General features: G+C 49.5%; 1 protein-coding gene across 4 annotated transcripts in view; it reads left to right on the top strand.

Annotated features, from left to right (window-relative positions):
• The window catches only part of Camsap1 (calmodulin regulated spectrin associated protein 1), a 56762-nt gene that overhangs the window by 22778 nt on the left and 20368 nt on the right, over positions 1-13616 (top strand). For 3 of the 4 annotated variants that reach the window (XM_047524687.1, XM_047524685.1, XM_047524689.1), the window contains exons 4-6: positions 8459-8539; positions 9500-9532; positions 11866-12007. In XM_047524687.1, the coding sequence (XP_047380643.1) occupies positions 8459-8539; positions 9500-9532; positions 11866-12007 (256 nt within the window). The remainder of the gene's footprint in view (positions 1-8458; positions 8540-9499; positions 9533-11865; positions 12008-13616) is intronic. The other variant, XM_047524686.1, reaches the window with a different exon arrangement.

A 13616-nucleotide genomic window follows, 5' to 3' on the forward strand; every position in this document is an offset into this window, starting at 1 on the left:
CAAGACGAAGTGCCCCTTTAGGCTTCCCCATGTGCACTGCCCCACTAGGGTCCTCTCCTGAGCGCACCTCAGAGGCCTCTCGGTCTTCAGCAGCTCCAAAGCCTGTCCAGTGAGCTGAGATCCTTTTCTTTGTGGCATTACTCTGGCACCTTGCCCTGCTCCAGCCGAGATGGTGGCAGCCTAGTCTGCCTGCATGTCTGCCATCTTGGACTTTCCTTTGCTTCCTCCTGGCCTGAACCTTGGTCCTTTGCATACTCTGTATACTTCTGAGACACCACCTTTCTGCCCAGCATGCAGGGGCACCGTGCAGCTGTCCTGCGTCAAGGACTGCAGCAGCCAAGCTGCCCTGGTGGCTTCCCTGTTCTGTGTGACCTGGCATGTCTCTGTGGTGGTTAGATATTTAGGCTCTCTTCTTTCCCAGGTGTTCTGAGACTTTACCATGGTCTGCCTTCTAGAGACTCTTTCTAGATTTAATTGATGCCCAGCCCATTGCTTTCTTTTTCTTTTTTGAAAAAATGATTTATTGAGGTATAACTTACATGTAACAAATGGGCATGATTCTTTGCATTTTGACAAATGACAGCATCCCCCCCCCCCCCTTTTTTTTGTGACGGTGCTGGGGATGGATCTCTGCCTTGTACATGCTAGGCAAGCTCTACCACTGAAGTACATCCCCAGCTCTTCTAAAAATTTTTATTTTGAGATGGGGTAGGGCTAAGTTGCCCAGGCTGGCTTGAACATGCGATCCTCCTGCCTCAGCCTTCTGAGCATCTGGCATTACAGGTGTGGCCTCCTTGTCCGCTGACGGTTTTAACATCTGCTAGGATGGAGGCTGTGTTCTGCCACTGGTGGAACCCTGCTTTGTGCTCCTGTGCCTTTGACCCCCAGGGGGCCGATCTGCTTTCTTCATGGGGATTCATTTTGATAAAGTATGGACTCCTGTGCTTTGTGATCTTCCTGTGTCTTACTTCTTTAATTGAGCATCCATTGGCAGTTTCTTTTTTATGCTTGGAATTCTGTCATATGAATGAATGCACCATGATTTATCATCCCCCTGCTGATGGGAACTTGGGTCGTTGCTGACATTGAATAAAGCATCTAGGAGCGTTTGGGTGCACATCTCTGTGTGTTGATGTGTTTTCATGTCTTCATAAAGCCACACCCCTAGTCCTTTTTATTATATTTTGAGACAGGGCCTCACTGTGTTGCTCGGGACTGGAACTGTGATCCTCCTGTCTCAGCATCCTAAGTTGCTGGGATCTCAGGTGTGAATCATTGTGTTCAGCTATTTCACTTGTTTTATTTGGTTACTTATTATCAAGTTGTGATAACTTAGAACACTGTATGTGTTGGGAATCCAGTGCCTTGTCGGCATGCATGTCATTACTTACTCCCAGTCTGGTCTCCTTCCTCCTCCCTCCCTCCTGTGTGATACTGGGGATCCAGCCAGGCCTCCTCCGCAGGGCAGGTGCTCTCCTGCTGGAGCATGCCGCAGTCCTCCTCACCATTTCCTTAGTTGTGTCTGTTGAGAAGCACAGGCTCCTGAGCTCTGGCAGCCCACTTTACAGCGCTTCTATCTTAGAAATCTCTGCCTACCCCTGGGCTATGCATGATCCACGTTTCCTTCTACAAGTGTCGTGGTCTCAGTTCTTGTGCCAGCTTCCCTGACCCCTTCTGAGTTCATTCATTGTGCATGAAGACATGGGGTTCCGGGGCTCTTGGTACAGAGGCAGTTCTGAGCCCATCTGTGGAGAGAATCTTCCATTCCCCTTTGCTTCAAGGTATTGAACACCAGCGAGTCTGTCTTGGACTCTTACCTCTTTTCCACGGATCTATGTGACTTAATTTCATGCCAGTGTCAGATGATCTATGGTTGATAGATTCTGGTAGCATTTGTAAGTCTGTGGTGAGATGACATAAGTCTTTGAACTATGCCCTTTTGTTAAAAAAGAATTGTTCTAGCTATACTAGGTCTGCACATTGACATGAATTTAGAATCAGCTTGGCATTTCCCACAAAAGACTATTGCTAGGATTTTGATAGGGAATGCATTAAATCTAGAGCAGTTATCAGTGTTGAGAGTCACAGTCTGACAACATGTCCTATCTTACCACGTCTGTAGTTTTTCAGGGTACCGTCTTGTATGTAATTTCTGAATTTGTCCCTGGACTTTTAATGTTTTGTTGTGTCCTAAATGGTGGCTCCTTAATTTCATCTTTTTTGTTTGCTGCTTGTCTTCAGAAATGTAGTTAGTAATTTGTATACTAACTTTATATTTTGTGACCTTGCTAAATGAACTTATTAGTTCTAGTGGCATTTAAAGCAAATTCCTTAAGATTTTCTATATATAAAATCTTGTCACCTTGAATGAAGACTGTTGTGCTTTTCCCTCATCTGTGTGCTTGTTATTTTAATTAAAAAATATTTTTTGCTTGCTGTACTCCTGTGGGATACCGAGTCAGAGTGGTGAAAGAGGACGTGCTTGCTTGTGCCCAGTCCTAGGGCCTAGCCATTGAAATGGTGGGTACCCACTATGGCATCTCTGAGGTGCCCTTCATTAGGCCTTCTCTTCTTTTCTGGTTTGCTCAGGTCTGTTCTTCCACGAACACATACTGAGTTTTGCCAAGCGCTTTTCTGGCATCTGTTGTGATGAACATGGGACTCCTTTTTAGTCTGTTGATACTGTGAGCTGCATCAGTTAGTTTGAACGTTGGATCAGCCTATCCTCCCCACAATCGATACTCCGGGTGTGGTTGCTTCTCTTCTCACATACTGATGGGTTTGATTTGCTGATACTTCAATGATTTTCACCTCAGTGTACTTGATAGGTACTGATCTGTGATTTTTCTTCTTATGATGTAGTTTTATTCTTTGGTGTGAGGGCGATGCTGGCCTCAAAAGATGAGTTGGAAAGAATCTCTCCTGTTTTGTGCAGCGTTTGTGTGATTAGTAGTTTGTTTCCCTGACCTCTTTGGTGGCATCCTCTGATGAGGCCTCTGAGTCTGGAGTTTTCTTATTGGAAGGTTTTAGTTGTACTTTTAACCTCTTTACATACTTGAAAGTATTTAAATTTTCTATTCAATTTGTGTCAGCTTTGGTAATTTGTGGCTTTCAAGGAACTTGTCAATTTTATTTAAGTTGTTGAGTTTATTGGTGTAAGGTTCTTTTTCTCCCGCAGTACTGGCAATCATAGCCAGGGTCATGGGCACATTGGGCATGTGCCCCACCACCAAGCCACCCTTAATGTTTCTGCAGTCTGTGGTAATGTCCCTTCTTTGTTTCCTGATCCTGGTAACTTCTTCCCTTGATCATTCTGGTTTATCAGCATTATTAATCTAAAATACCTGCTTTTCATTTTTACTGATTTTCTCCTTTTTTTTTTTTTCTCTCTCTATTTTCTCCTTTAGTCCTTATTGTTTTTTCCATTTTTATGTATTCAATTTGCTCTTTTCTGCTTTTCTTTTTTCGTGTTGGCACATGGTAACCACACGTGTTTATTGGTGGTGAGACGCTGAGGTAATACTCGGGGGGCACATCACGGGACAGGCCCTCCGTGGTGAGTGTGTACCTCTCTCCTGGGACCTGGAAGCAGCAGGACTGTCCTGACATGGGTGGCCAAGTTGGAGCCGGTGTACCCAGCTCTTCCTGTCACCACCTCCAGGACTCCTCCACTTGGTGCTTCTGCTGTGTCCCGTGCATTTCTATGTGTTGCATTTCTATCATTCTTTTAAAAATATTTCCAGTTCCACTGGTGAATTATTTCATTGGTGCTTATCTGGAAGGTTTTTGCTTAATCTTGAATAGTCAGAGAGATTTTTTTGTGTCTTTGATACCTGATTTAATCCTGTGGTCTGAGAATGCGTACTGAGTGATTTCACCCTGAACTGTTGGGAGTACTGCTCCCAGGCTTTGGGTTGGTGGTGGTGGTCAAGTCTGCTGCAGTCTTGCTGGCTGGCTGTCTCCTGGTCCCATTGTTCGGTCACTGAGAGGAGAGGAGTGTGGAACTCCTGGAACCTGGTCTGCTTCCTGCTTCAGTTCTGCCAGGTTTTGCTTCGAGTATTTTGCAGTCTGTTATTTGAGTTCATACACTTTTAGAGTCTTTGTATTCTTTTTTTCTTTTCCTTGGTACTAGGGATTGAACCCAGAGACATTTTACCACTGAGCCACATCCCCAACCCTTTTTATTATATTATTTTGAGACAGGGCTTCACTAAGTTGCTGAGGCTGGCTTTGAACTCTCGATCCTCCTGCCTCAGCCTCCCAAGCTGCTGGAATGACAGGTGTGTGCCACTGCGCCTGGCAAAGTCTTTGTATTCTGATGAATTAACACTTGTCATTAAGGAATGTCCCTTTTATCACCAGTGATCGTCTTTGTCTGGAGGTCTCCTCTGCTGCACATCAGGTGGCCTTTTCCTTTCTCCAGGCTTGTCTTTTCCTGGATGTTTCTTGTGCCCCTGTAGCTGGCCTTGCCTTCCTCTCACCTGATGATGTTTGCTTCTCATGGCAGTGTTCAGATCAGTCACATTTACTATCATAAAGCATGAGCTTACCATCTTTTCTGACTTCTTGACTTATTTTAGGTTGAGGTGCTGTTCTGCCGAGCTGCATATCCAAGGTCTTGCCAGGTTGCCCAGGCTGGCCTCCACCATGTGATCCCTTGCCTTAGCCTCCTGAGAAGCTGGGATGGCAGGTGCACCCACGGTGCCTGGCTGGGCTGAGTGTTTTCAGCAGTTTGTTCCACCTCCTATGTTTCTTAGGTTGCTTCTTGGTGTCACTCTGCATATTCAGGGGGCCGGGGCTGCTGTGAGCATGGTCCACTCCAGGGCAGAGGAAGACCCTGGCCCTGGGCCCTTGGGGCCCCTGTCGCCATTCACCTCATAGCAGCCTTCCTGGTGGTGCTCTTCTGCTCTCAGCAGTCAAGTATCTCTTGAGCAGTTAAACGTTGACACTCAGCGTCTTCAGTGTTTGCTTATGTATTTTCCAGTTTTTGTTCTTTTTTGTACAGACCAAAATTTTCAAACTGGTGCCACGACCCCTTTATACTATTATTAATCTTTAAAGATTACTGTGGGCCTCAGAGACCTTCTTAAGAAAAGTGTAATCGATTAGTATTTGCTATGCTAGAAATTAAAATAAAATTCAAAAACATTTTAAAGTGGTAAATTCATTTTATGTTCGTATAAATTATTTTTTTTAGTGAGAATAACTGAATTTTCCTAAAGAAAACATTTGAAGAGTGGTGATACGTTATCATTTCATAAACTCTTCAGTATGTGACTTGCTAGAAGACAACTGGATTCTCCTGTTCTCTTTGATTTGGCTGATCACCATGTGTTGTATTTCGTTGACGTTTATAGAGAACGTGGCTCCACATAGGTGGTGCAGCAGAGGGGAGGGTGTTTGTTATCTTTTCAGACAGGGGTGTCCCTCTGCCTTCGGTATCACACCAAAGTTGACAGAGCAGTTTCTTCAAGATGAGTCGTGATGGAGCCTTTGGAACCCATCAGCCGACACAGTGCACACATGCTGGACTGTCTTTTGGGTGTGCAGTCGCGCAGTGTGGCACGCTCACAGGTGCAGGGCCAGCCCACTGTCAGCTGTGGCGCATCTTGCACTGTGGAGGGAGCCCTGCCCGTCAGCTTCATTGCCCAGCCCTGGCAACACTGGCTGCTTCTGCTGGGCATGTGTAGACAGAATCATATGGTGTGTGGTCTCTTTGAGTCTGCTTCTGCATGGGGTTCCTACTTCCCAGGCTCACCCATGCTGTGGTGTGTGTCAGTGCTATGTTCCTCTTTATGGCTGAGTAATGTTCTGCTCTGTGTTTACACTGTGTTAATCTTACCCTTTCATCAGTTGATGGACATATGTGTTGGTTCCACTTTTGATGGTTGGCAATAATGCTGTATAAGATTTTGTGTGAATGTGTGTCCACATTTTTCTTGGGTGTATACCTGTGGTGGAATCAGTGGATCACATGGCCATTCTGTGTTTAGATTATTGAGAAACTGCCTAACTTTTCCACAGCAGCTGTGGCCACATCTAAAGTCTCCAGTTTCCCCATCCCTGCTAGCACTGTTGTTTTGTTTTGTTTTTTTAAACAGCTTTCCTAGAGGGCCTGAGGCCCTAGCTCCTTTAGCTTTGGCGTTTTCCTATAGTGAATGAGGTGGGCCTTCTTCTGTGCTTGAGGCCATGGGTCTCTGTCTTTTCCTGCTGGGTTGCCCCTTTGTGGGTCCTTGGCCCAGTGGTGAGCTTCTGTCCTGTTTAGCTCAGGTCTCTGTCTTCCTTGCACTCTTCCTCCATCCGACGTCCATCCATGGTTTTGAAGCACAGTTTCTATCCTTTGGAACTCTGTTTAACCAAAAGTAGATCTCCTGGATGTCGCCTTTTGTAATTCGGCATTGGAGATCACCTTGTCATGCTTGCCACCCTTGTCAGAAGTGCCTTGGCAGGGGAAGCCATCTAACTTTGGGTTGTAGAAACAAATTTTTCAAAATTTCAGTTTTTGTTTGAGATTTATATTTTATTCTGGAAACAGATACTGGCAGTCATTTTAAGTGACAGATGTCCTCCATTCCACATTTAACACTGGGTGACTTGAGACCATGCCTGGGTATCCTTGAGGTCACCACAGCACTTTGGTTCCCACACAGCAGAGGGACCTTGGCCTGGTCCCCATTTGGTCATGTAGGAGTAGACACCACACTGAAGGGGGCATTGAACTTCAGCCAGCCCACCAGTTTTTACTGCTCCTGAGAAGATTTTAAATGAAATTGCACGGTTGGTGGGGTGGCATCCAGTGACAGCCAGTGCCATCTGGTGGCAGTGCCCTGGTCGTGTGGAGGACCAGCAGTTCACCTTGGTCTTGCACTGTGAGAAAGGTCCAGGTTACCCAGCATTTGGTAGGCATGGTTTTGACCTTGTGTGGTCCCTGGAGATGTTTGTCCACTCGAGCTGACTGGGAATGTCCACGTTTCTGCGGGTCGTCCCCCACCCCCCCGCCCCGCCCCGTAGGTCCTTATGGCACTCTTCCTGGTGGTTTTGCCTGCTGGGAGTTCAGTCTGCTGGCTCTCTGCTTTTCAGAGGTAACTGGAGTTGGCTGTGGACTCCTAGGCTGGTATTCCTTCTCTCAGGAAGAGAGGTGGTTCCGTTTGGGCCTGCTGCTGGGCACACCTTGGTGTGGGTGAGACTGGGCTGGCCTTCCTGCCCTGACTGTTCCCTTAGAGCGCAGTTTCCTGTTCATGGCCCTGGGGCCTCTGGCCCAGGAGGGGTACCAGCCTCTCATTCCCACCCTTCTTTGCCCTCCACTGCACTTGATGAGCTCTCTTCTTCCTCCTTTGCCCTGTTGGTTTCCAGTTTTTTAAATTTCCTGGTCTGTGTTGTTTGACAGGGTTTAGAAATACAAGCAGATGTTTAATTTGCCAGCTTTAGTTTCCTCCTTGATGATTTTTGATAATTTACAATTATATTTTCCTTTACGATGACTATTCCATCAGAATTTTGAAATTAATTTCCATTTTGAGTAGAATATGCTTCTGTATATGTATATGTATATTTTATTTTATTTTATTTTATTTGCGGTACTGGGGATGCAACCCAGAGCTTGCATGTGCTAGGCAAGTCTCCCCCACAAGCTGTGTCCCCAGCTACCCTTGCCTTTCATTTCACTTTGAAACAGGGTCTGGCTAAGCCACCCAGTCTGGCCTGGAGCCTGTGAGGCTCCTGTCTCAGCCTCTTGAGCAGCTGGGTCACAGCCCTGTGCTGGCTGCTTGGAACTTTGTACAATGGTTTTCCTCTTTGAAGATTGAGTATTTATCTCAGGTTGTGTCTCCTTTGTTTTTATTGATTAGATTTAATCCTGTTTATAAAAATGGTTATAGATTGATCATCTTCCCGCTTTCTGAGCTGGTGTTTTCTTTGCATGTCTACTGACTCTCCCTGTGTCCTCCCCCCTTGGCTTGCAGAGCAGCTTCTGCCTCAGTGCCAGGGTTTGTAGGAGTAGCTCATGCTCAGTCTGGGGAGGGCACAGCCCAGCGCTTTCTCTGCTCACATTACTGACCACACCCCTAGCATGGACGCACGTTAGCCCTACTCATCTCACCAGTACAGTTGGAGGAGGAGAGAGTGCTCCCATCCCCAGTTTTTAAGGGGTGTATAACTCAAGTTTTTAGAATGAAATCTGTTGAGTTGTTTTCTGGTGGTTAGAGCAGGTAGGACCTATGCCAGAATCAGGCCAGCCTGTCCTTAAGACGCTTGCCGAGGGTGTTGGCAGTGTGTGCTGAAGGACAGCTTCGTGCTGGTGCCGGGAGGCAGGCTGCATTGTCGTCCAGGGCCAGCCTGGGGTCACGTGGAAACCTTCCATTTCTGTGTCTATGTAACTGGGTCTCTGGGAGGTGAGATGGAGGTGCAGTTTCCAGGGATGGAGAAGCAACCTTCTTAACACATTCTTCTTCTACTTTAGGTAAATCTTAAAATGAGAGAGATAACAGAAAAGGAAGTTAAGTTAAAACAGCAACTACTGGAAAGTCCAGCTCATCAAAAGGTAAAGAGCAAATTTAATTTCTCTGGAATGCACTAATTGTTAATCCTAGTTTTAAAGAACGTGATCTGTACCTACTACTTGCTTATTCTTTATTAAAACTCACCACAAATGAAGCCAGCCTCTTGGATTCTCCTGGCAGCCTTGATCTCAGTGCTTCAGTGAGGGCTGACTGTGGGCGACCTGTCTCCCTCCCACCCATCCCTGGGAAGGGGTCATGGTGCTTTGCCTGCAGGAGGGTGCAGGTGCACTGGGTTGGGGGAGCTCTGAGTCGGGCGTAGGCCTACCTGGGAGTTAGCTTCTGACCGTCAGCAAAGGAGGAAAAATCACCCAGTGCCAATGGTACCTCTGCAGATCCTGAGATGGCCCGCGAGGTCCAGTGGGACTGGCGGGTGTCTGGGAAGCCTGGTACCAGTATCAGGTGGAAAATGTGCGTGTCTGGGGAAGGGTGCAGATGAGCATGTCACACGATCTGGCATCATTTTCTCTTTTGCCAATGACCTGCGTGGCGAGTCCACCTCAGTTAGGTGTGTGTACGATGCCACCCGCCTATGCCATCTCCCCTGGAGAGCGAGGTCCTGCCTCCCCTTGTGGCTTCCTTTCCCCCTGACCAGCATCCCGTATGGGCCACGGCCAGGCACCTCCCTGGTCTGGCTCCTGGGCACCATGCTTCCCTGGCCCTCAGATGTGTGCACATGTGGGCACAATCTGGGTGCTCCCAGTTGGAGTGGACCTCTTGCCTTGGTGCCCAGCCCTTCCCAGGTGCAGGGCATTCTTTGCAAAGGTAGAGTTGTGGAGGGGTGTGTCACCTTCCACTGGAATGGCCTGGTGATATCCAGCGGAAAGCTTTGGCTCACTGAGGCTTCCCCACCTCTGCCGTGTGGGTGCCGTGTGAGTGCACCTGCCGCCCATGGACCTGCTCTGCTGACGCTCCTCTCACCTTCCTTCCTGCTTCCTGAGCAGTCTCCCTCCAAGTGGTATTGGAAGTTAGTGCCCGTAAGTGCCCCAGCCTCAGCTGCCATCAAGAGCATCCTGTTGCCATCACGCGCTTCCATAGAGCTGCTCGCACCCAGAACTGTTCTGTTTTTGTTTGTTTGTTGACTTAAATGCTTAAATGTCCACGGGGTGGGGGAGAGTGGTTCCACTGTGCAGTGAGCAGGGTGGCAGTGTGGCACTTAGGAGCCCAGCTGCACTTCTCCCAATCTCAGTGGCTTCTGTAGCTAACCAGTGTAGCATGACTGGCAGAACTCATCCCTTCCTGATGCAGAGGTGGATGACGGCTCAGTGACTGTGTTGCTGTTCACAGGTCATATGTCCTTCTGACGTTCCCTTGCGTGACAGGGATCGAATATGGCATCCCTAGTGTGCCTGCGCTGGGTTGTCTGGATGGGACAGTGGCTCACTTGGAGGGTGCAGGTGGACAGCAGAGAGTGCTTTCTTAGCATTTCTATTCCTCTGTAGTCCTCCTTGTGGCCTTCTGCCTGGGCCTTTGTGGAGTGGGCAGAGGGGTGTACCTGTATTCTCAGGCAGAGATCTGAGTTAGGTCGACACAAGATGCAGAGGAAGAAGCCAGTCACCTTGTTGAGTTGGGTTCAGTGGTCCAGCTGAGGGCCACCTGACGGCCCACTCTGGAGGGGAGCCAACCTGTTGCCTGCCCCTGTCGGTCCTGCGGTGCTGGGTGGGCCTTCCCTTGAACTTCTGGACACACAGCCTTCTCCGATGACCTTTGTGAGCCCCTTTGATTGCCTGTGTGCTGTAGCATCGGTCCAGATTGTCTTGGGCTTCCTTAAGTGGGGGACCTTGCTGCTCTCTGGACTTATTGAAGAGGAGGGAGAGGGAATCACCCTATGGAGTCCCTGCATCTCTCAGCCTGATCCAGAAGTGGTTTAGGCCTAGGCTCACATGGAGCCGTCCTACTGGGATTGCCACCTCCGATGAGTTTCGTGGAAACAGACATGTGACCAAGAGCAGTACCCCTGGAGGTTTCTCTTAGTGGAGTGCTTAGGACCATCCTCCCTGGTGTTGGTGGGTGGCATCAAGGACAGTTCGGGTGAGGATGGGTAGGAGGAGGGTTTGCCTTAGTACTGGCTGCCTGAGGTTTGCAGAGCTGGGTCTGCAGCCGTGGCGGGAGACAGTGTGCCGCCCGCTTCCACCCATGCCTCCATCTGTAATCGAGAATCCATCTGCTTTGCTGCATGCCGTGCCCGCTGCGTGTGTGCTGGAAGCCTGGCCTGGAGCATGCTGTTGCACACTGCATGCTGGAACCCGCGGACTTTGCACGTGTGGTACAGTATGAGGCGGGTGCCTGTGGGAGTGAGTGCCGGGGGCTCCGAGAAACAAGTTAGAGTGTGTGCCGGCCGTTCCGTGGACATAAAACAAGCCTCACTGCTATGTTTAGAAGATCATTGGGAGCATCTTATGCTCAGCACGATTATGGATTAGTCTACATGACATATTTACTGAGATTATCAACTCGAAATTCTAGATTGCTGAGACGGTTCTCTGAGTTGGACTCATCTGCAAAACTCTCAGAAATCCACAGTCTTCATTGTAGACTACTGGGTTTCTTCTTCTGGTTGGTATGATGTATCTGGTTCTCCCTCTGGAGAAGATGCGGCCAGCGGGAAGTGCCGTATTCTGAAGCTGCGCTGGGCTGCCAGCACAGGAGACGTGAGTGCACCACAGGCCCTTGTGCTGCCCAGCCCTGCTCATCAGATGGGGCACAGGCGAGGGATTGCGGGCTCTGGAGACCTGGCACGTGGCCCCTCTGAGTGCCAGGTGTGGGGCCTGGACCAAGTGTCTGTTTTATGAACACCTGGCACAGATTTAGTTTCCTGATGCTTTGTTGCATTTCTTAGAGTGGCCGGCAGTTGCATTATGAGAAATTTTATCTAACCTGGTTTCTCAAATTTCTCTGACATTATAATAATGCTGTTTTGTGGTTTTTCTAATGACCACAGTTCACACTGATAACCCTGGGAAAGCAACGAGCTCGCTCTTGCAAGTATCAGGACATTCACCACTTAACTTGTTTCTCGTTGGTTTGTTGCTCTTGGCTCCTGGTAGTGTAGATGTGCCTTCTGCCTCTGTCCTTGTGTGCTTGGTGCCAGCAGCAGTGTAGTTAGACTAGTCCTGGCAGCACGAGCAGTGACCGTTGCCAACGTGCAGCAGTCCTGGGTAGAGACGTAGCTAGGTGTCCGGGCCGCGTGTGACCCAGACTCTGGGCTCTGGCGGGGAGCATTGCTGCTCTCCCTGTCTCCAGCATCCTGTGAGTCCTCGCTCCAGCAGCGTACCACCCGCGCAGACCGTTTTCCTTCTGTCAACTGCAGGTCCGCTATCGGCGAGAGCACCTCTCTGCCAGGCAGTCGCCCTGCTTCCCGTTGCTGGAGGACTTGATGCGAGACGGCAGTGATGGCGCTGCTCTCTTGGCAGTTGTTCACTATTACTGCCCAGAGCAGATGAAGCTGGACGGTGAGTGGAGCCGCTTCCCAGAGGCTGTGGTATGCACCTGACACCAGCCGCAGGCACAGGCAGGGGCCTGGGGACAGAGCCCATGTGGACTGTGTCTGAGGAACGTGCCAGGCCTGGGTCTCACCTGAGTCGTGGTGTGGGCTGTAGACCTTCCTCATTGACTTCAAACAGCTAGAACTTGGTTTGGGGATGCGAAACTCGGTGCCAAGTTCAGACTGTTTACAAAGTGTTTCTGCACACCTGCCAGCACGGGCAGCCTGCAGCAGGGAGAGGGAGAAGCAGAGGCTGTGAGCAGCAGGGATGGTTGCCTGCCATGATGCTCTGGGGACACAGCTCCCAAAGGGTTGGGGTTTGCCACATGCCCTTCTTTCTGGAGCGGGCAAGCAGGAGGCCAGGCGCAAGCCTCAGGCAGCACCTGCAGGGAATGTCTGATGTCATCCCTGAGTGGCGGGGTGCCACCCAGGATTACAGGGACAGGAGTACAGGAGTACCACGTAATAGTCTGTTTTTTTTGGTTTTGGGGACTGAACCCATGGCAATTAACTCCAGCTCCTTTATTTTTATTTTGAGACAAGGTCTTGCTAAATTGCTGAGACTGACCTCAAACTTGGGATCCTCCTCCCTCAGCCTCCTAGTGCCTGGCCATATAATATTCTTTTTTTTTTTTTTTTTTTTTTGCGGTGCTGGGGATTGAACCCAGGGCCTTGTGCTCGCAAGGCAGGCACTCTACCAACTGAGCTATATCCCCAGCCCTATAATATTCTTTTTACAAACAAAATCACCTCACGGACTCAGAGCTGCTTTTTTTTAATTATAATTTTAAGTTATTTGAGATGGGGTCTTGCAATGCTACCCAGTCTGGGCTGGTCTCCGACTTGTAAGTCCATCTGCTTCTACTGCCTTAGCCTCCTGAGTATCTGGACCACAGGTGTGTGCCATGGGCATGGCGTAGCTGCACTTGAAGGGCCCCTCTGCCTCCAGGGAGAGCCCACATGTGGACGCTGGGTGCTCTAGGGCCGTGGGGCCTGTGTCTTCAGGTCCATCTGGCCCTGGGGCTATGTGCCTCAGGAAGAGGGCTAGAATAGCCCTAGGATCACCCTCAAGCTGCAGGCAGGCTCCTCAGTGCTGTCCGGGTCAGGAGGAAGTGGGAGCAAGGCCGAGGCCCTCTGCCGAGTGATGTGGGTACCAGGGGAAAGGCGGGGGTCAGAAGGGCCAGGACCAGCTGCCCCTCTGAAGGAAGTTCTGGGAATGGGGCTGTGCTGGTGGTGAACAACTCAGGGCAGCATGCCTGTGCTGAAGCTCCCTGCAGCTGAGAGTGGATCCTTAAGATGGCTGAAAGGACAGCGTCACAGAGAGAAGGGCACAGGGCCATACGCAGCATGACAGACACGGAGGAGAAAATCAGCAGCCATGGTGGAGCGCACTCTTTAAGAATAAGCAGTTAAAGTGCATGCGCAAGCCCCTCAGAAGATGACCTTGATGGAGCCTGCTGAAGAAGCAGCAGCAGACTCCACAGCACCAGAACTTCCCCAGAACATGGGACATCAGCAGCACTGGTGTGGCTCCTGGAAAATCTTAAGTGCTTTGAGAGCAGAGATGAAAGAGCTTC

Source organism: Sciurus carolinensis, chromosome 14 (genome assembly GCF_902686445.1).
Source record: "Sciurus carolinensis chromosome 14, mSciCar1.2, whole genome shotgun sequence".
In the NCBI taxonomy this organism is placed as follows: domain Eukaryota; kingdom Metazoa; phylum Chordata; class Mammalia; order Rodentia; family Sciuridae; genus Sciurus; species Sciurus carolinensis.